The 22,626-nt window shown below is 40.2% G+C and overlaps 1 protein-coding gene across 2 annotated transcripts in view; it reads right to left on the bottom strand.

Moving 5' to 3' along the window:
• Positions 1–22,626, bottom strand: part of LOC105471560 (peptidase domain containing associated with muscle regeneration 1) — a 99,265-nt gene that overhangs the window by 59,965 nt on the left and 16,674 nt on the right. For both annotated transcript variants that reach the window (XM_011724098.3, XM_011724099.3), the window contains exon 2: positions 5,155–5,331. In XM_011724098.3, coding sequence (XP_011722400.2) covers positions 5,155–5,331 — 177 coding nt within the window. The remainder of the gene's footprint in view (positions 1–5,154; positions 5,332–22,626) is intronic.

Genomic DNA, 22,626 nt, shown 5'->3' with positions numbered 1-22,626 from the left:
ACTGGAGAGTTTAGAAGGGGGGTCTCAACAAGTATCCCAGGTAGTGGCTGGTGTTTTAAAGTAACACGAAACTGCCTGCAGGAAAAGGAAGAATCTATCAATATAGAGTCTTTTGTATAAATGCGTTACATGTTTATTGTGGAAGTTTTAGAAAATTTAGACCAGCAAAAAGAATTAAATAAAAAATATCTAAAACCCCATCACCCAAACTATTGCTAACAGTCTTTCTCTGCCTATATACACATACATTTTTTAAATTAGACTTATATGACTTATGGTACATTGTTTTTGTAACTTACTTTTGAATTTCATAATAGATAGTAAATATCTTCCTGTGTTATTAAATACTCTTCTATGTCATATACTTCTGTGATGAAAGTATGCCATTGGAAACAACTCTCCTGTCTAACAATAGGCTCACCCTGGAATGTGTCAGGCTCCCCGCAACCAGCAGGCCACACCAGAGGGGTTTGCGTGATTCTGCAACAAGGACCAGTTTAGAAACATGGTCTCTTGAGGGAGTCGGGGGTCGTGAGAAAAAGTACAAATGATTCAATCCCACTTAGCAAAACAGAGAACTAAGTTCTGGCTCTGCCATTGTGCAGATGTGTGTCCTTGGGCAAATTGGTTAAGCTTTCTGTGACTCAGTGTCCTCATTTGTCCAATTGGGTGTTATGATTTGGATCTGTGTCCCCACCCAAAGCTCATGTTGAGATGTAATCCCCAATGTTGGAGGTGGGGCCTGGTGGGAGGTGATTGGATCATGGGAGTGTGTGTTTGTTTTTTTTTTTAGACGGAGTCTCGCTCTGTCACCCATGCTGGAGTGCAGTGGCGCAATCTCAGCTCACTGCAACCTCCACCTCCCAGCTTCAAGTGATTCTCCTGCCTCAGCCCCCCGAGTAGCTGGAACTACAGGTGTGTGCCACCACACCCAGCTAATTTCTGTATTTTTAGTAAAGACGGGGTTTCATCATTTTGGCCAGGATGGTCTCGATCTCTTGACCTCATGATCCGCCCACACTGGCATCCCAAAGTGCTGAGATTACAGGCGTGAGCCACCGCACCTGGCCCATGGGAGTGGCTTTCTCATGAATGGTTTAGCACCATCCCCTTGGTACTGTCCTTGCGATAGTGAGTGAGTTCTCTTGAGATCTGATTGTTTAAAACTGTGTGGCACCTCCCCCTTCTCTTGTGCTCCTACTTTCACTCATGCTTTACCTTCCTCAATGAGTAAAAGCTGCCTGAGGCCTCCCCAGAAACAGATGCCACCATCCTTTCTGTACAGCCTGCAGAACCGTAAGCCAATTAAACTTCTTTTCTTATCAATTATCCAGTCTCAGGTATTTCTTTATAGCAATGTGAGAATGGCCTAACCCTGGGATTAGACATCGTATCTACCTCTTCAGACTGTTTTAATTTTTAATTAAATTATCACAAGTGCCTGCACATAGTATCTATAATACAAAATATGAACTCTTATCCCTGCCACTGCATACAGCATGCTCAATTTTAACAGCCTATTATCTGTTTTCCTATAATAGACTTAAGTCAAGGACTGTATCTTGTCCAACATTGTATCCACAGCACCATACAGTGGCTTGCACATAGTAAGTGTTCAATAAATATTATTTGAGTGAATGAAAGAAGGAAGAAGGAATGGCTAATACAAGCTTCTGAATTTCTTAAGATAAACAGCATTTCCTCAAGCTGATAGTATGCTTCTTTGCTTTCAGCTGAAATTAGGTTTTCCTTGGGCTGTAGTGTATGTACGTGTGGTTACTGTAGGAGAGAGATGCATAGCTCTCTCTTTCCACACTATCCTGATTTTGCTTCCCTTCTTCCAGTGTCCCCTTCTATCAGAGAAGATGAGTTGCTAATACAGCTGGCCCTCCGTATTCACAGGTTTGACATGCATGGATTCAACCAACCATGGCTAAAAAATACAGTACTCACAGGATGCAGAGCCCTGGAGTTCCACAGGGCCAACTGAGGGACTTGAGCATCTGTGGATTTTGGTATCTGCAGGGGTTGTGGAAACAGTCCCTCGTGGATATTGAGATATGACTGTATGATTTGTCAAATTCCAGTAGTCATGTGACCCATAACTGGGTCCCTGCAGGATCACTGTGCCTTCCAAAGACTATCTTTACTTACATGCCAATTCCCCCTCTTTAACTCCCTATCTCATCACTGCTGAGGAGGCAAATGGACTGAGTCTGCCCCCAGCAGCTGTCTTAGTCTGTTCTCACACTGCTAATAAAGACACACCTGCGACTGGTTAATTTATAAAAAGAGGTTTAATTGACTCACAGTTCCACATGGCTGGAGAGGCCTCACAATCATGGTGGAAGGCAAATGAGGAGCAAAGTCATGTCTTACATGGTGGCAGGCAAGAGAGCGTGTGCAGGGGAACTGCCACTTATAAAACCATCGGATCTCGTGAAACGTATTCACTATCATGAGAACAGCATGGGAAAGACCTGCCCCCATGATTCAATTACCTCCCACCAGATCCCTTCCACAACCTGTGGGGATTATTACAATTCAAGATGAGATTTGGGTGGGGACACAGAGCCAAATCCTATCAGCAGCCCTGGCCAACTCTCTTTCTTAGCACGGTCACATCAGAGTGCTTAGATATAAGCCACAGACACCAGCCTGGTGATTAAGATGAACAAGGCTATACTAAAAAGACACTAAATACAGAAATAATAAATACCCAGGGTGATGGATACCCTAAATACTCTGACTTGATTATTACACATTCTGTGCAAGTAACAAGATATCACATGTACCCCATAAACGTGTACAAATATTATGTATCAATTAAAAAGGAAAAAAAGACATTAGATAGTTCACAAAGTTGCTAGAAGGGCCAGGGGACCAAATGCAGAGCTATACAACCTAGAACTACAGGAAACCACACTGGCCCAGTGAGGACCCTGGTGCTACCAGATGCTACTAGAAGTCACCATTGACATCCCTGCCATTGGTGCCCCTCGACACTGATCCTGCTGCTCCACTGCCACCAGCAGAGAGAAGATCATTATCTATCATAATGATAGAAATGCAAACTGAAACTGTCCATGATCCCACCTATGAGACTGGCAAACATCCAAATGACACATCGTGTTGCAAGGCTTAGGGAAAACAGTACTCTCACACACTGCTGGAAAAAATGCCAAACGTATGGAGAAAACATGGCAAAGCAAGGCTGGGAAGTGACATATGCGCCCCCCTTTGACTCAGCGATCCCTCTTCCAGGAATCTACCTCGAAAATACACTGCAAAACTACTAAGTGATGTATGCCTAAGGGTAGTCATTGTAGTACTGTTAACAGCAAAAGGATGGAAACAACCCAAATGTTCATAAACTATGGTAATCCACACAAGGCAGATACATGCAACCATATAAACAAATGAAGAACATGGTTTCATACTGACATAGAGTGACCTCCAGCATATATTGTTAAGAGATAAAAGCAAGGCCAGGCACCAGGGCTCATCCCTGTAATCCCAGAACTTAGGGAGGCTGAGGCAGGCAGATCGCTTGAGCTCAGGAGTTCGAGACAAGTCTGGGCAACATGGGGAAACTCCATCACTATAAAAAATACAAAAATTACTCAGGCGTGGTGGCACTTGCCTGTAGTCTCAGCTACTCAGGAGGCTGAGGTGGGACGATTACCTGAGCCTGGGAGGCAGAGGCTGCAGTGAGCCATGATTGAGCTACTACACTCCAGCCTGGGTAACAGAGTGAAACGGTGTCTCAAAAAATAATAAGAGAAAAAAGCAAGATGGTTAGCAAGGCTTATGATATGCTATCTTTTGTGTAAGAAGAGGAAAAATATATATGTATATATACATCTGCTTGTGTTTTCAAATATGGAAAACACATAAAAACAACAAACCTATTTGTATATCAAATAGGTGACATCACAAAACAGAGAAAGGAACTATATCAATTGATTTTAACATGTAATATTTTGACTGTACATATCAAGTGGGAGATATTGGAAGATCAATAATCACCACAAAGAAGTAACTGCTAGAAGGTCTCATTTCATCCAAAGACACATTCATATCACTGGGACCATTTCCCAAGTGTCCAGTTCAGAAACCAGAGCATCAGACTTGACTCTGTTCTTGCCTTCCCTCTCCTATCCTACCCAACAGATCCCAATGTGTGGTCAGTTCCACTCTCAGATCCCAAATCCCTCTACCTCTCTCCATTCATAGAGCTTGTACCTTTATTAAGGTCCCCATTATTTCTTTCCTGCCTCTAGTCATGCTTGTCCTTTTCCCATACCACAGCTAAAGAGAAAAATCTGCTTTTCCTTCTTTACTAAAAGATTTCCAGTGTTACCAAAATATCTTCAGTATATAGCCTAAACTTTGAAGCACAGTTTGCAAAGCACTTCAGGATCTGGCTCCTGTTCCTCCCTTCAGATTGCTCTCTCTTAATCTTTTCTCATTCATTCATTCCCTCTCCCTCTCCCTCTCCCTCCCTCTCTCCATTTATCCAGGTCTCTCATCACATACACATTTCTCCTGCCAGACTGCTACTTGCATCTCCCAAAACCCCATGCTTCCTCTTGCCACAGGACCTTGGCACATGTTATCCTCTGTGGCTTGACTTCTCCTCCCAAGCCCCCTCACCTTGTTTAGTCTGCTTCTCCCATCAGCATGCTCACCACTTTCTCTAGCAAGTCTTCACTGACTTTCCTCCCACCTGCCCCCATTCCCATCCATGTTGCCATAGTCCCCCATGCTTCTCTATCATAGCATTTACTACACTGTATGGTAGCTGCCTGTTCTCCATATCCCCCCAGGCTATAAGTTCTGGGAATGCCGGAGTGTGTCTTTTGTTTTATCATTGTATTCCTAGTATCTGACTTGGTACATAAAGCTGCTCAGTCAGCTTGTTAAATGAATGAGTGAATGAATTCAAAGTTGTACAAGTTTAACACTGAAAAGAGTACTGACTCCTTTTATTGCTGTGCCTTTGGTTAGAATACGCTGAATTGTGTCACTTTTCATAATCATGGGACCACAGCCTCCTGATGGCTGCCTGCTAGAATTCAGGTGTTCAGTCTGTTCCTGTTCATTGCCTCCAACAATGTGAAGGCAACCTGAAGTCTCCCATTCCACACTCACCTGGGTGGATCAGGCAGGAGTCACACTCATTCTCCTCATTCCTGCAGCAAGGGATGGTATAACCCACAACTTCCTTCTTTCCGGGGCAGACGCACTCAATCTGATCATATTCACAACACTCCCGACACATGATATTCCACTCGGCTCCAGGACAGGCTTCATTAATGACTGTGTACTCTGAAATGGAAAACCAGCAGGTGAGGCTAGGGCCTGGCAGGGAGTGGTAAGACTCTTAAGTACTCTACTGCTAAGAGGCAACTTTGCCCTATAAATGCATTGCCCTGCCTGAATGAGAAAGAAGATCCATGTGAATTCTTCCCAGGCCAATGTCTCCAAAGTAGGGAGACCTACCCCAAGGAATATTTGAAACCACCCATGGGAGCATAGATGAAATCTGTTTTAACTGCTATTCATTTTTATTTTTATCTTTAAAATATGAAATCAAGTTTCATCATTAGATAATCTAGGTGGATTGGCAATAGAACTTAATGTATATAATTTATAAACCAGCACACATCTCTTAGGTGTCTATGCTCATTTGTATTTTTGTTAGAATACATCAGGCCGCTGTTTATGACTACATAGGTTGTGCACTGCACAGATCCATAGGCAACCATTAAACTGCATGACTACACACTGCAGCCCAGGAATGTGGGCCATCAGAAAATTTGGAGACCAGTCTCCACACCAGGTCATTCAAGTGCAAGGCCGATTGCCCAGTAGAGACTATGTCATTTCTTCCAAACTCGGCCCCTCAATTTTTCAGTGTACTATTTTCATAGTACCTCCAAAGCGAAAACCAACAGAAAAGACAAAAAGCACCTTAATTAGTATGTTTGGGAGAATTTCACTGTTTTACAATGGTGAACTCATTAGCCCAACTTCATTCAGGCGCCAAGTGCAACTGAGTGTTCTTTCCCATAAGAAAAAAAAAAAATCCCTTTCTGTGCAGGATTTTTTCCTTCTCATTTTCTTTTTTTATATATACCTTCAATAAAAACAAAAACCATCTGGCAAAACCTATAAGAGGAATCAGTCAGAGGCTGCCTGAAAAAAGTCAGGCTAAGAAACAGACCTTCTAGTTTTGATTTCCTCTTCATTTTCCCCACTCTCCATTTCTAAAAATTTTGCACAAAGATGACAATTACAGCTGAAATGAGTCAGATATTTGAGGAAGTGAATCTGGACAAGATCCCCACAAACCCTTCCCAAGAAACTCCAGGCAGGGATCACCAGCATGCTTCGCAGGCCCGCATAAATGAACTCTAGCGTCTGCAGTGGCTTCTAAACCCTTGAATTTCATAGTTTCCTCCCTAAATTAGGAAGTGTGACACAGGGTTGGTCACTCTCAATTTTCCAAGTAGAGCCATTTAAAGAAAGTATCATCATCTACTCTTAGCCTCAGGTCATAAGAACATGCCAATATCATAGAAGGTAGCCACTTGCACAATGTGGGACAGTTATTTAAATGAAATAAATTTAGTTTTATGAAAATTTGACTTTTTAAATCATTTTTCCACAAACATTAGTGGACCAGAAAAGATCCTTACATTGGTGTTTGGGAATGAGTGGCTACATCATCACAGCATAATCACCACTGAGATTTGTTTCCACCACTATTGTCTGAGGCCCTTCAGGGGGACCCCCACGACTTACTTAGCTGTGCTTCCCATGTCTCTGATGATTTGCTGACAAAGTGAATGACTTCTAAAATCTAGATAATAATTTAATGGTTAAAAGCAAGAAACAGCAGAAGGAAACACAGGAGTCAATCTCCATCCATGATCTTGGATTTGGCTATGGATTCTTAGATATGACACCAAATCAGGAGCAACAAAATAAAAGTGAATTCGACTTTATTGAAATTAAAAATGTTTGTGCAGCAAAGGACATTATCAAATAAGTGAAAAGACCACCCATAAAATGGGAGAAAATATCAGAAAATATTTCTGATAAAGGCTTGATATCCAGGACATATTTCTAAAACTCATACAACTCAACCATAAAAAAGACAAACAACATAGTTTTTTAAATGAGCAAATGACTTGAATAGACATTTCTCCAAAGAAGCTATATAAATGGCCAACAAGCACATGCTAAGATGTTTAACATCACAAGTCATTTGGGAAATGCAAATCAAAATCACAATGAGCTACCACTTACTAGGGTGGCTGTGATCCAAACCAAGGGAAAAAATGGAAAACAAGTGTTGGCAAAGAGGCAGAGAAATTGGAACCCTTGTACATTGCTGATAGAAATGCGAAATGGTGCAGCCCCTGTGGAAAACAGTTTGGCAGTTCCTCTAGAAGCTAAACAGAATAGATCAGGAATTACACTTCTAGGTATAGATCTAAAAAATTGAAAACAGAGACTCAGAGATACTTGTATGCCAATGTTCATTCACAATGGCCAAAAGGTGGAAACAACCCAATTTTCCATCAAGAGATGAATGGATAAACGAAATGAAGCATATGGGCCGAACGCAGTGGCTCACACCTGTAATCCCAACACTTTGGGAGGCCGAGGCAGGCAGATCACTTGAGGCCGGGAGTTCAAGACCAGCCTAGCCAACATGGTGAAACCTCAGCTCAACTAAAAATACAAAATATTAGCCGGGAGCGGTGGTGCACACCTGTAATCCCAGCTACTTAGGAGGCTGAGGCACAAGAATCGCTTGAATCCAGGGGGCAGAGGTTGCAGTGAGCCAAGACTGTGTCACTGGACACCAGCCTGGAGGACAGACCAAGACTTTTGTCTCAAAATAATAATAATAGTAATAATAATAAATAATATAAAAAATAAAAAATGAGGTATGTGCATACAATGGACTATTATTCAGCTGTGAAAAGGAATGAAGAGCTGCTATGTGCTACAATGTAGATGAAACTTGAAATCATGCCAAGCAAAAGAAGCCAAACACAAAAGGACAAATATTGTCTGTTTCTACTTCAATGCAATATCTACAATAGGCAAATTCATAGAGACAGAAAGTAGACTAAAGGTTACCAGGAGCTGGGGGAAAGCTGAATGGAGAGTTGTTGCTTAATGGTTACAGAGTTTCTATTTGGGGTGGTAAACTAGATTGAGGTGATGGTTGCACAGTCACAGGAATCTAATTAATGCCACAGAATTACACACTTAAAATGGCTAAAATGGCACATTTTCTTAGCCTTCTCTATCCTTCCATTCCTCCTCTGATTATGTGCACTCTGCTTTACCCCTTAGCTCTCTCTCCCTCATTGTACATTTATATCTTCCTATAGGTAAAATGTTTTTGTGTGTCCATAAACCCTAAGACCATGTTGGCCACTCTGAATTTTCAATAAATGGTGATTGATCAACTATAACATGTCACTCTACTGATGTTTATTATTGTACTACATTATAACATTCAACTTCTTTTCTTCTTTCTCATTGCAAGTAAAATATCTAAAAATTCTCACTCAATACAGCTTTCTTTTATACATATATATAGCTTCTTTTTAACATAGAAAAAAAATATTTTCAAAGGCTGAGAGAATGAAGGGAAGTCATCCAGTTAGAAAGAATAGCACACCCAAAGGCCACGGGATGAAAATAAACACAGGCCATATGCACAGGACAAAAACTAAGCTTGCTTGAAAGAAGCAAAGATTATGAATCCTGCATAAGTTCTTTTTTAGATCACAAGCTCCTACCTGTGCCAAGTTTTCCTAGTGGAATGTGTATTATTAATAATATGCTGTAGTGTGTTAAATCCATGTGGTATAGCCCATTATTCAAATTATTCAAATTTTGGTATTTGTGATACCAAAAAAGGGCACATTTTATGTTATCTATATATATTGCCACAGTGTTTTAATTGTGAAAAGTAGGGGAGGGAGACTGAGAGAAAATAAATCGGTTAGATGCTCAAACATGGGAGTCGACAGACCTAGGTTTGGAATCTCCCTCTGCTACTTGCCTTGGCAAAGTTACGTTACTCTCTCAGCCTCAGTTTAGTATCCAGTAAAATGAGTACATTTTCTCCAATTTAGGCCTGTTGAAAATACTAGACAAAATAATGCATATAAACAGCTTAGCACAGCACCCAGTATGTACTAAGCGTTCAGAAACTAATAGCTTAAAAAGAAAAAAAGAAAAACAATAGAGAACGCCCATATTTCTCAAGGATATTGTTTTTTATGCATGTCAGATCAATTTCTTGCTTAAAATGGTCACCTTGCTTCCCACTGCTTTTTAGAATAACCCTCAAATCCTCTGCCACGGCCCACAAGGCCTTTGAGGTCTATGGTCTCCCAACTCCGTCAAGCCTTTCTGGCCACTGTTTCCCACCTTCTCTCCATTTCTCAAAACCACCAAGCTCTGGCCCACCTTGGGACCCCACATGTGCTTCTCCCCAGGCCTCTGTCTCAGGCCTTCACGTTAATGACGTGTGTTCACAGAGGTCCTCCCTGGCATTCCCCTCTGAAATGCACACCCCTTCCATCCCATCTGTGGTTATTTCTGTCTCAGTATCCTCAGTATCCTGGTACTTACCACAGTTTAGAATCGTTTTCTGTTCTCATTTACCTGCCGAGTGTCTGCCTCCCTTACATGCCCATAAGCCAACAGGAGCCACATCAAACTTGTTCACCACTGCCAGGACAGGGCTGGCTGGCACACAGAGGCACTGAACAAATATCTGTTGAATGAATTCAGCCTGAACTCAAGAGCTAACCTTTCTTCAGCAGTCAAATATTTCCATCCAGTGGGTTCAGCTTGGAGCCATGAGCCAGGAGAGCTGGCTTTGCCTCTAATTTGTTGATACCAGAGCTGGGTGCCTTTCCTCCCACAGTGAGGTATCTAGACATGAAGGTCCAGGTGGCCTGCCTTGGGTCCATATTTCTGGACTCCAGCCCCCACCCCGTACAGATGTATGTTTGTTCCACTCTCTGAACAGCAAATATGCCCATGGGGTGTGGCTCATGCCTCACACCCCCTCCCTCTATTCACCCCGCAGCAAGCACTACATTCTTCTAGGTTTTCTAAGAATTTTGTAATACTGATAACTCGAGGGGCTACACCAACAGGATAAATAATTTGCAACTTTTATAAGATTCTGTACGTCAACACGGAAGGCCATTTAAGGTTTGTTCCACTCCCTGTTTGCCCCTAAGCAGCAGACTCGTCACCTCTGGCCTGTCACGTACCAGGGGCCTTCCTTTTACCCAGGAATTAATTCCCTAAAATACCTTCACTGGCATTTCTCTTTACTCCAATGAGCAAGCCCACCTCAGCCCTCTTTACTCCATGACTCTTTATTTCATAGATCAGATCCATTTCTCTTTACTCCAATGAGCAAGCCCACCTCTGCCCTCTTTACTCCATTACTCTTTATTTCATAGATAAGATCCATTTCTCTCTACTCCAACGAGCAAGCCCACCTCTGCCCTCTTGACTTCATGATTATTTACTTTATAGGTAAGATCCATCTCAGGCTAAGGGAATGACCCCAGGGAATCCTGGCAGAAGGGATTTTACAGATGTGACTAATTTAAGGATTTTGAGATGGGAGGCATATGCTGTAATATCCAGGTAGAACCAATGTAGTCACAAGGACCCCTGTAAGAGGGAGACAGGAGGGTCAGAGTCAGAAAGGAAGTCTGCTGACAGAAATGGAGGTTAGAGTGATGTGCTTTGAAGATGGACTGTAGGACCACAATCCAAAAAGGCAGGCAGCCTCTAGAAGTCTGAAAAGGCAAAGAAACAGATTCTCCTGCAGAGCATCTGGAAGGAAAGCAGCCCTGCCAACCCTTTGATTTTAGCCTTGTAAGATTCATTTTCGACTTCTGACCTTCACGACTGGAAGGTAATACATATGTGCTGTTATAAGGCCCTAAAGTTGTAGTAATTTGTTACAGTATCTGCAGGGGACTAACATACCGGGACTTTTTTTTTTTTTTTTTTTTTTTTTTGAGACGGAATCTCGCTCTGTCGCCCAGGCTGGAGTGCAGTGGCCGGATCTCAGCTCACTGCAAGCTCCGCCTCCCGGGTTTACGCCATTCTCCTGCCTCAGCCTCCCGAGTAGCTGGGACTACAGGCACCCGCCACCTCGCCCGGCTAGTTTTTTTGTATTTTTAGTAGAGACGGGGTTTCACCATGTTAGCCAGGATGGTCTCGATCTCCTGACCTTGTGATCCGCCCGTCTCGGCCTCCCAAAGTGCTGGGATTACAGGCTTGAGCCACCGCGCCCGGCCTGGGACTTCTTGAAAGAAAGGTTAGCCCACAGCAAGTCTTTGAACCACTCTGTTCCTCATTTTCCCCACTGAGCACAATGCCTAGAGCAAGGGTGAATGATGAACTCATTCTTTCATTCTACAAGTATTTATTGTTGACTACGTCCTAGGCGCGCTGGAATGCAATAGAAAAAAAATGGACACCATCACTAGCCTGATGGTGCTCACAGTTCAATAGAGAAGACATTGGTCAAATGACCCCACAAATACATAATCATAAACCATGATAAGGAAAACTTAGAATGCTAGAAGAATGAATGAGTGGTCATGAAGGTGCATTAGCACCAAATCTACAGACCTCATAGGGTTAGCGAGGTTTAAATAAAATTACAGAAAGAATCCATCTACAGCTCTGCATCACTTAACGACAGGGCTATGTTCTGTGAAATGTGTCATTAAGCAGTTTCATCGTTGTGTGAACATCAGAGTGTATTTAACACAAATCCAAGTGGTATAGCCTACTACACACCTACACACAGGCTACAAACCTGTATAGCATGTTACTGTACTGAATACTATAGGCAATTGTAACACAATGGTAAGTACTGGTGTATCTAAACATATCTAAACAGAAAAAATATGGTATAAAAGATTTTAAAAAATGGAACAGCTGTATAGGGCACTTACCATGAACACAGCTTGCAGGACTGGAAATTGCTCTGGGTGAGTCAGTGAGTGAGTGCTGAGTGAATGTCATAGGCCTTCACTACACACTATTGTAGACTTTAAAAACACCATACACTTAGCCTACACTCAATTTATCAAAAATATTTGCTTCAGTAATAAATTAACCTTAGTCTTCTGTAACTTTTTAATTTTATAAACTTTTTTTTTTTTTTTTTGAGACAGGGTCTCACTCTGTCACCCAGGCTGGAGTGCAGTGGCACAATCTCAGCTCACTGCAACCTCCGTTTCCCAAACTCAAGCGATACCCCCACTTCAGCCTCCCAAGTAGCTGGAACTGTAGGCATGCACCACCAGGCCCGGCTAATTTTTGTATTATTTTTGTAGAGACAGGGTTTCATCATGTGGCCCAGACTGGTTTTGAACTGCCGGGCTCAAGCAATTCACCTGCTTTGGCCTCCCAAAGTGCTGAGATTACAGGTGTGAGCCACTGCACCCAGCCAATAGCACCCAGCCAATAAACTTTTTAGTGTTCACTTTTTGAGTCTTTTACAACAACTTAAATAAAACATAAACACAAGTACAGTTGTACAAAAATATTTTCTTTCTTTATATTTTTATTCTATATGCTTTTTGCTGTTTTCCTATTTTTAATTTTTTTTTTTTTTTTTTTTTTTTTTTTTTTTTTTACTTTTTAAACTTATTTGTTGAAAACTAAGACACAAACATACATATTAGCCTAGGCCTACACAGGGTCAGGATCACTGCTTCCACATATGAGTAAGAACATGCAATATTTGTGGTTCTGTGCTTGCTTATTTCACCTAACATGATAACCCCCAGTTCTATCCATGTAGCTGCAAATAACAGGATTTCATTCTTTTGCATAAATAAATAATACTCCCTTATATATAGGTACCACATTTTCGTTCAGCAATCATCCACCGATGGGTACTTAGGTTGATTCCGTATCTTGTCTATAATGAATAGTGCTGCAATAAACATAAGAGTAGAAATGTCTCTTTGATATATTGATTTCCTTTCTTCTGGATGTATTCCCAGTAGTGGAACTGCTGGATCACATGGTAGTTCTATTTTCAGTTTGCTGAGAAACCTCCATACAGTTTTCCATAATGGCTGCACTAATACACATTCCCACCAACACTGTACCAGGTTCCCTCTTTATATCTTCACCAGCATGTTATTGCCTGTCTTTCTGATAAAAGCCATTTTAACTGGATTGAGATGATATCTCACTGTGGTTTTGATTTGCATTTATCTGCAGTTTTTCATATACCTGTTGACCATTTATATGTCTACTTTTGAGAAAAGTCTATTCAGATCTTTTGCCCATTTTTAAATTTAATTAATTAATTAAATTTTAAGTTCTGGGGTACATGAGCAAGATGTGCAGGTTTGGTACATAGGTAAACATGTGCCATGATGGTTTGCTGCACCTACCAACCCATCACCCAGGTATTAAGCCTGGCATGCATTAGCTGTTTTTCCTAATGCTCTCCCCCAACCCACCTTCCTCTGACAGGCCCCAGTGTGGTTTATTCCCCTCCCTGTGTCCATGTGTTCTCATTTTTCAGCTCCCAATTATAAGTGAAAACATGTGGTGTTTGGTTTTCTGTCCCTGTCTTAGTTTGCGGAGGATAATGGCTTCCGGCTTCATCCATGTCCCTGCAAAGGACATGATCTCATTCCTTGTTATGGCTGCATAGTATTCTACGGTGTATATGCACCACATTTTCTTTGTCCAGTCTGTCATTGATGGGTTTGCCCATTTTTAAATCAGATTTTTTTTTTTTTTTTTTTTTTTTGCTATTGAGTTGTTTTAGCACATTGTATCTTCTGCTTATTAATCCCTTGTCAGATGGATAGCTTGCAAATATTTTCTCTCATTCTGTGGTTGTCTCTTCACTTTGTTGATTGTTTCCTTTGCTGTGTGTAAGCCTTTTGGCTCAATGTATTAATAATCCCATTGGTCCATTTTTGCTTTCATTGCCATGCTTTTGAGGTTTTACCCGAAAAATCTTTGCCCAGATCAATGTCCTGGAGCATTTCCCCAATGTTTTCTTTTAGTAGCTTCATAGTTTCATATTGGATTTAGTCTTTAATTCATTCTGATTTGATTTTGTATGTAAGAAATAAGGGTCAAGTTTCTTTCTTCTGCATATAGATATCCTGTTTTCCTGGCACTATTTATTGAAGAGACTGTTCTTTCCCCCATTGTATGTTCTTGGTACCTTTGTCAAAACTGAGGTGGCTATAAGAAATGTGGATTTGTATCCGGGTTCTCCATTATGTTTCACTGATCTATGTGTCTATTATTATATAAGTACCATGCTGGTTTGGTTACTACAGCTTTGTAGTGTACCTTGAAGTCATGTAGTGTGATGTCTCTAGCTTTTTTTTTTTTTTTTTTTCTTGCTCAGGATTGCTTTAACTATTCAGAATCATTTGTGATTCCATATCAACTCTAGGATTGCTTTTTCTATTTCTGTGAAGAATGTAATTGGTATTTTGATTAAGGGTTGCACTGAATCTATAAATTGCTTTGAGTAGTATTGTCATTTTAATGGTATTAATTCTCCAAATCCATAAGCATGCAATATCTTTCCATTTTCTTGTGACCTCTTTAATTTCTTTCATCAGTGTTTTATAGTTTTTCTCATATGGCTCTTTCACTGCTCTGGTTAAATTGACTCCTAGGTATTTTATATTCTTTGTAGCTATCGTAAGTGGGTTACTTTCTTGATTTCTTTCTCAGATTATGTTGGTGTATATAAATGCTACTGATTCTTATAGGTTGATTTGTATTTTATGACTTTACTGAATTCATTTATCAGTTCTAACAGTTTTTTGGTAAGTCTTTCGATTTTTTTTAAAATATAAGATTATTTGGTCTGCAAGCAAGGCTAATTTGACTTCTTCCTTTCCAAATTGGATGTCCTTGATTTCTTTCTCTTGTCTAATTGCTCTGGCCAAGACTCCCAGTATTATAACGAATAATAAAAGTGGTGGAAGTGGGCATCCTTGCCTTATTCCCAATCTTAGAGGGAAATCTTTCCAATTTTTCCCCATTAAATATGATATTGGCTGTTGGTTTGTCACATATGGCCTTTATTATTTTGGGGTATGTTCTTTCTAGGTCTAATTGTTTAGGGTTTTCATCATGAAGGGATGTTGAATTTTATCAAATGCTTTTTCAGCATCTATTGAAATGATCATATGGTTTTTGTTCTTGGTTTTTTTGATGCATGTACCATGTCTGTTTATTTGCATATTATTTGAATCATCCTCGCATCCTTGGGGTGAATCATGGTGAATGATCCTTTTAATGTGTTGTTGAATTCAGTTTGCTAGCATTTTGTTGAAGATATTTGCATCTGTGCTCATTATTGATATTTGCTTCTAGTTACCTTTTTTGCTGTTGTTCTATCCTCATCTGGTTTTGATAATAGGGCAATGCTAGCCTCATAGAATGAATTTGGAAATATTCCCTCTTCAATTTTTTTGGTAGAGTTTAAGGAAAATTGGTATTAATTCTTCTTTAAATATTTGGTAGAATTCAGCAGTGAAGCCATCAGGTCCTAGGCTTCTCTTTGATGGGAGACTTTTTATTACAGCTTCAACCTTGTTACTCATTACCGGTTTGTTGGGGTTTTCTATTTATTACTGGTTCGATCTTGGTCGCAAGTGTCCTGGAATTTATCCATTTCTTCTAGATTTTCCAATTTGTTGGATTATAGTTTTTTGTAATAGTCTCTAATAATTCCCTGTGTTTCTGTGGTCTTGGTTATGTCTTTTCTCACTTCTAATTTTATTTAATTAGGATTCCTCTTTTTTTAATTTTAGCTAAAGGTCTGTTGATTTTATCTTTTCAAAAAACCAACTTTTTGTTTCATTGAATCTTCTTAAATTTTGGTCTCAATTTAATTTATTTCTGCTATAATCTTTATATTTCTTTGCTTCTATTTAATTTCTGATATTTTTGTTGTTCTAGTTCCCTGAGGTGCATTGTTAGGTTTTTTGAATTCCTTCCACTTTTTTGGTGTAGGTGTTTATTGCTCCAAACTTCCCTCTTAATACTACTTTTGCTGTACCCCATAGATTTTGGTATGTTGTATTTCCATTATTATTTGTTTGAAGAAATTTTTTTTTATTATACTTTATGTTCTAGGGTACATGTGCACAATGTGCAGGTTTGTTACATATGTATACATGTGCCATGTTGGTGTGCTGCACCCATCAACTCCTCATTTACATTAAGTATATCTCCTAATGCTATCCCTCCCCCCTCCCCACACCCCACAACAGGCCCCAGTGTGTGATATTCCCCTTCCCGTGTCCAAGTGATCTCATTGTTCAATTCCCAGCTATGAGTGAGAACATTCAGTGTCTGGTTTTCTGTTCTTGCAATAGTTTGCTGAGAATGATGGTTTCCAGCTGCATACATTTCCCTACAAAGGACAGGAATGCATCCTTTTTTAAGGCTGCATAGTATTCCATGGTGTATATGTGCCACATTTTCTTCATACAGTCTGTCATTGATGGACATTTGGGTTGGTTCCAAGTCTTTACTATTGTGAATAGTGCCACAATAAACATACATGTGCATGTGTCTTTATAGCAGCATGATTTATAATCCTTTGGGTATATACCCAGTAATGGATGGCTGGGTCAAATGATATTTCTAGTTCTAGATCCTTGAGGATTCACCACACTGTCTTCCACAATGGTTGAACTAGTTTACAGTCCCACCAACAGTGTAAAAGTGTTCCTGTTTCTCCACATCCTCTCCAGCACCTGTTGTTTCCTGACTTTTTAATGACTACCATTCTAACTGGTGTGAGATGGTATCTCATTGTGCTTTTGATTTGCACTTCTCTGATGGCTAGTGATGATGAGCATTTTTTTCATGTGTCTGTTGGCTGCATAAATGTCTTCTTTTGAGAAATGTCTGTTCATATCTCTTGCCCACTTTTTGATGGGGTTGTTTCTTTCTGTAAATTTGTTTGAGTTCTGCTGTCAGTCTGATGGGCTTCCCTTTGTAGGTAACCCGACCTTTCTCTCTGGCTGCCCTTAACATTTTTTCCTTCATTTCAACTTTGGTGAATATGACAATTATGTGTCTTGGAGTTGCTCTTCTCGAGGAGTATCTTTGTGGTGTTCTCTGTATTTCCTGAATTTGGATGTTGGCCTGCCTTGCTAGGTTGGGGAAGTTCTCCTGGATAATATCCTGCAGAGTGTTTTCCAACTTGGTTCCACTCTCCCCGTCACTTTCAGGTACACCAATCAGACGTAGATTTGGTCTTTTCACATAATCCCATATTTCTTGGAGGCTTTGTTCATTTCTTTTTACTCTTTTTTCTCTAAACTTCTCTTCTCACTTCATTTTATTCATTTGATCTTCAATCTCTGATAATCTTTCTTCCAGTTGATCGAGTCAGTTACTGAAGCTTGTGCATTTGTCACGTAGTTCTCGTGTCATGGTTTTCATCTCTATCAGGTCGTTTATGGACTTCTCTGCACTGGTTATTCTAATTATCCATTCTTCAAATCTCTTTTCAAGGTTTTTTAGTTTCTTTGCACTGGGTTCATAGTTCCTCCTTAAGCTCTGAGAAGTTTGATGGACTGAAGCCTTCTTCTCTTAACTCATCAAAGTCATTCTCCGTCCAGCTTTGTTCCATTGCTGGCCAAGAACTGCGTTCCTTTGGAGGGGGAAAGGTGCTCTGATTTTTTGAATTTTGAGCTTTTCTGCACTGCTTTTTCCCCATCTTTGGGGTTTTATTTACCTTTGGTCTTTGATGATGCTGATGTACAGATACGGTTTTGGTGTGGATGTCCTTTCTGTTTGTTAGTTTTCCTTCTAACAGTCAGGACCCTTAGCTGCAGGTCTGTTGGAGTTTGCTTGAGGTCCACTCCAGTTAGGCTACTCCCAGTTAGGCTCTCTCAGTTAGCCTACTCGGGGGTCAGGGACCCACTTGAGCAGGCAGTCTGTCCATTCTCAGATCTCAGCCTCTGTGTTGGGAAAATCACCACTCTATTCAAAGCTGTCAGATAGGGACATTTACATCTGCAGAGGTTTCTGCTGCTTTTTGTTTAGCTATGCCCTGTCCCCAGAGGTGGAGTCTACACAGGCAGGTAGGCCTCCTTGAGCTGCAGTGGGCTCCACTCAGTTCGAGCTTCCCAGAAGCTTTGTTTACCTACTGAAGCCTCAGCAATGGTAGGTGCCACTCCCCCAGCCTCACTGCCACCTTGCAGTTATATCTCAGACTGCTGTGCTAGCAATGAGGGAGCCTCCATGGGCGTGGGATCCTCCAAGCCAGGTGTGGGATATAATCTCCTGGTGTGCCATTTGCTAAGACACTTGGAAAAGCACAGTATTAGGGTGGGAGTGACCTGATTTTCCAGGTGTTGCATGTCATGGTTTCCCTTGGCTAGGAAAAGGAATTCCCTTCCCCCTTGCGCTTCCTGGGTGAGGTGATGCCTCACCCTGCTTTGGCTCTTGCTCCTTGGGCTGCAACCACTGTCCTGCACCAACTGTCCGACACGGCCCAGTGAGATGAACCCGGTACCTCAGTTGGAAATGCAGAAATCAACCGTCTTCTGTGTCGCTCACACTGGGAGCTGGAGGCTGGAGCTGTTCCTATTCTGGTTGAAGAAATTTTTATATTTCTTTCTTAATTTCTTTATTGACCTCTTGGTCATTCATGGGCACACTGTTTAATTTCCATGTATTTACATATTTTCCAAGGTTCCTCTTGTTATTTATTTCTAGTTTTATTCCACTATAGTCAGAAAAGATAACTGATATAATTTCGACTGTTTTGAATTTGTTGAAGAGTTGCTTTAATGCCTAAGATATGGTCTATTCTGGAGACTGTTTCATGTTCTGATGAAAATAATGTGCATTCTGTAGCAATTGGGTAAAATCTGCTGGGTAAATGTCAGTTAGGTTCATTTAGTCTACTGTGTAGTTTAACTCCAATGTTTCTTTGTTTTTTGATTGAATGATCTATCCACTACAGGGAGTGGGGTGTTGAAGTACCCTACTGTTATTGTATTGCAGTCTATCTCTCCCTTTAGATATATTAATGTTTTCTTTATATACTTGGGTGCTCTATTTTTGGGTGCATACATTGTTGGGTGCATAGATATTTATAATTGTTATATCCTCTTGCTGAATTGACTTCTTCATATTATATAGTGACCTTCTTTGTCTGTTTTCACAGTATTTAACAGGCATGCTATTTCTATCTGATAGAAGAAGTATGCTACTTCTATCTAATGGAAGTATAACTACTCTTGCTCTTTTTTGGTTTCTACTTGCATAGAATTTCTTTTTCCATCCCTTCACATTCAGTCTGTATCTGTATAAGTGAGGTGAGTTTCTTGTAGGCAGCATATAATTGAGCTTTGTTTCTTATTCTTTTAGTCATTCTATGTCTTTCAATTTTGGAGAATTGAGCTCATGTAAATTTAGAGTTGTTATTGATAAGTAAGGACTTACTATTGCCATTTTGTGGCTTGTTCTCTGTTTGTCATGTAACTCATCTCTTCCTTTGTCCTTTTTTACTGTCTTCCTTTGTGGTTAAGGGTTATTCTTGGGTGGTATGTTTGAATTCATTGCTTTTTATTTTTAGTGTATCTATTATAGTCTTTTTTTCATTGAGTTACCATGAGGTTTACAAAAATATCTTATAGATATAACAAATTATTTAAACACATGACAACTTACTTTGTATCACTAAAAAAGAACAGGAACAAGGAAAGAAAACAGCCTTTAAAAAATTCTACAATTTAATCCCATCCCTCCCAAATTTTGACTTTTTGTTGTCTCGATTTACATATTTTTACAGTGCCTATTTCTTAACCAGTTGCTGTAATATTATTGTTTTTGACAGATTTGTCTCTCAGGTGTCATACTAGAGTTATGAGTGAATGACCCACCACAATTTTAATATTAGAGTATTCTAGGGTTATCTGTGTATTTAATTTTACCAGTGGGTTTTATAACTTCAATTTTTTTTTTTTTTTTTTTTTTTTGGCATGTTAGTGTTTTTTTTTTTCCTCTTCTTCTTTCAGAGTAAAGAACTCCCCTTAGCATTTCTTGTAAGATGGGTCTGGTGGTGGTAATTCTCTCACCTTTTGTTTATCTCAGAAAGACTTTATCTCTCTTTCATATTCAAAGGGTAGATTTGCTGGATGCCATATTCTTGGGTGACAGGGTTTGTTTGTTTGTTTTCAGCACTTTGAATATGTTATCCTCCTCCTCCATGACCTGAGTGGTTTCCATTCAGAAGTCTGTTGTCAGACAAATTGGAGCTCCCTTTATATGTTATTTGCTTCTTTTCTCTTACTGGTTTCAGGGTCCCCTCTTTGTCCTTGACTTTTAAGAGTCTGATTAGCATATGCCTTAGGGTAGTCTTATTTGGGTCAAACCTGTTTGGTGTTCTCTGACCTTCCTGCATGTGGATATTTATATCTTTCTTAAGTTTGGAAAGGTTTTTGTTATTATTTTTTTTGATAAGCTTTCTACTCCTTGCTCTTGCTTGACTCTCTCTTGGATACCAATAATTCTTAGATTTATTCTTTTGAGGTAATTTTCTATATTGTACAAATAATCTTTGTTCCTTTTCTTTCTTTTTTCTCCTCTATTTTCAAATAGCCTGACTTTGTTTTTTCCTTTTTTTTTTTTTTTTTTTTTTTTTTTTTTACAGAGTTTTGCTCTTGTTGCCCAGGCTGGAGTGCAATAGTGCAATCTCGGCTCGCCGCAACCTTCACCTCCCAGGTTCAAGCGGTTCTCCTGCCTCAGCCTTTCCAAGTAGCTGGGATTATAGGCAGGCACCACCAAGCCCAGCTAATTTTGTATTTTTAGTAGAGATGGGGTTTCTCCATGTGAGTCAGGCTGGTCTTGAACTCCCGACCTCAGGTGATCTGCCCACCTCGGCCTCCCAAAGCACTGGGATTACAGGTGTGAGCCACCATGCCCGGCCTCAAATAGCCTGACTTCAAACTCACTGATTCTTTCCTCTGCATGATCCATTCTGCTGTTGAAAGCTTCAAATAAATTTTTCAGTTCAGCAGATGTATTTCTCAGTTCCAAGATTTCTGTTTGGTTTTTTTGTTATTATTTAATCTCTTGTGAAATTTTTCTGATAAATTTCTGAATGAATATTCTGTGTTATCTTAGAAATCACTGAGATTCTCTAAAACTGCTATTTTAAATTACTGGTCAGAGCCCACATATTGCCATCTCATTAGGGTCAGTCACTGTTCCTTGTTTTGTCCATTTGGGGAAGTCATGGTTCCCTGTTTGCTGTTGTTTTTTGTGGATGCACATCTTTGTTTTTGCATTGAAGGATTATTTATTTTAGTCTTCTCTGAATGCCTTATTTTTTATTGGGTATGTTTGCTTAGAGATTCTTTGTAATTTACCTATTGAAATCTTTTTTTTTTTTCCTTCCTGCTGAATTGCTGCTTCTTTTTGGGCAGTAGATGGTGTCTTAAGCCCAGATTTGCCTTGGCTCTAGTAAACAAACAAAACACTGCCTGTTCCAAATTGGGGAATTCCCAAAAGGAATACCCCAATAGTTTTGAAAGGCTGGCTAGGAGTTCATGCCTGGGGAACTTGTAGATGTACCTCCTGCAGCATAGTGTCACTGAATCACCACTCTGATTTGGTGTTTCTTTTGGCCGAGTTGAAGAGCAGAGTTTCCAGGGCTGTGGATGGTAGTCCTTTCTCTGGCTTATCTGTGGCTGTTGCCAGGGATATTTTTCCCTTCAGGTACTTAAATGCTTCCTGTGCACTTTGAGGCAGGAAACGATCTCCTGTCAAAGAACCCAAGATGGTGGGGAAGCTGGTTATCCGCCTCAATATCAGTTTTTCCAGTGTAGAAACCATGAGTCAGAAGAAAATTTTCAATATGCCTTGTGCTGGGAAGACTGTGGAGAGGGACATTATCGATAAAGAAGTTCAATTCTCTTACCATCTGCTCGGAGTTTTTTGCAATTCTTTGTAGCCCTTGAAACTCAGTTATCCTCATATTTGAGTTCTGGGACTTTGCTGCTAAAAATCTCAGTGCTATATACTTATTTTTGGTTTTGTGTCAGGAGAGTGAAGCTAGCTTGCTTCTATGCCACCATTTTGGAAACAGGAACCTCCATTATAATCTTTTTTTTTTAACTTTTATTCAGGGTCAGGGGCACATGCACAGCTTTTTTATGTAGGTAAACTATGTATCATGCGGGTTTGATGTACAGATTATTTCATAACCCAGGTAATAAGCATAGTACCTAAGCGATTTTTTTTTATGCTCATTCTCCTCCCGCCCTCCATCTGCAAGTAGGCCCCAGTGTCCTTTGTTCCCTTGTTTGTATCCATGTGTACTCAGTGTTTAACTCCCACTTATAAGTGAGAACATGCAGTTTGGTTTTCTGTTCTTGTGTTAGTTGACTTAGGATAGTGGCCTCCAGCTCCATCCACGTGGTTGTGAAGGACATTATATGATTTTTTATGGCTGTGTAGTATTCCATAGTGTATATGTACCACATTTTCTTTATCCAGTCTACCATTGAT

Source organism: Macaca nemestrina, chromosome 12, assembly GCF_043159975.1.
Source record: "Macaca nemestrina isolate mMacNem1 chromosome 12, mMacNem.hap1, whole genome shotgun sequence".
NCBI classification, from domain to species: Eukaryota; Metazoa; Chordata; class Mammalia; order Primates; family Cercopithecidae; genus Macaca; species Macaca nemestrina.
Note: the sequence above shows the minus strand (reverse complement) of the source record. Positions and strands in the feature narration are given on the sequence as shown.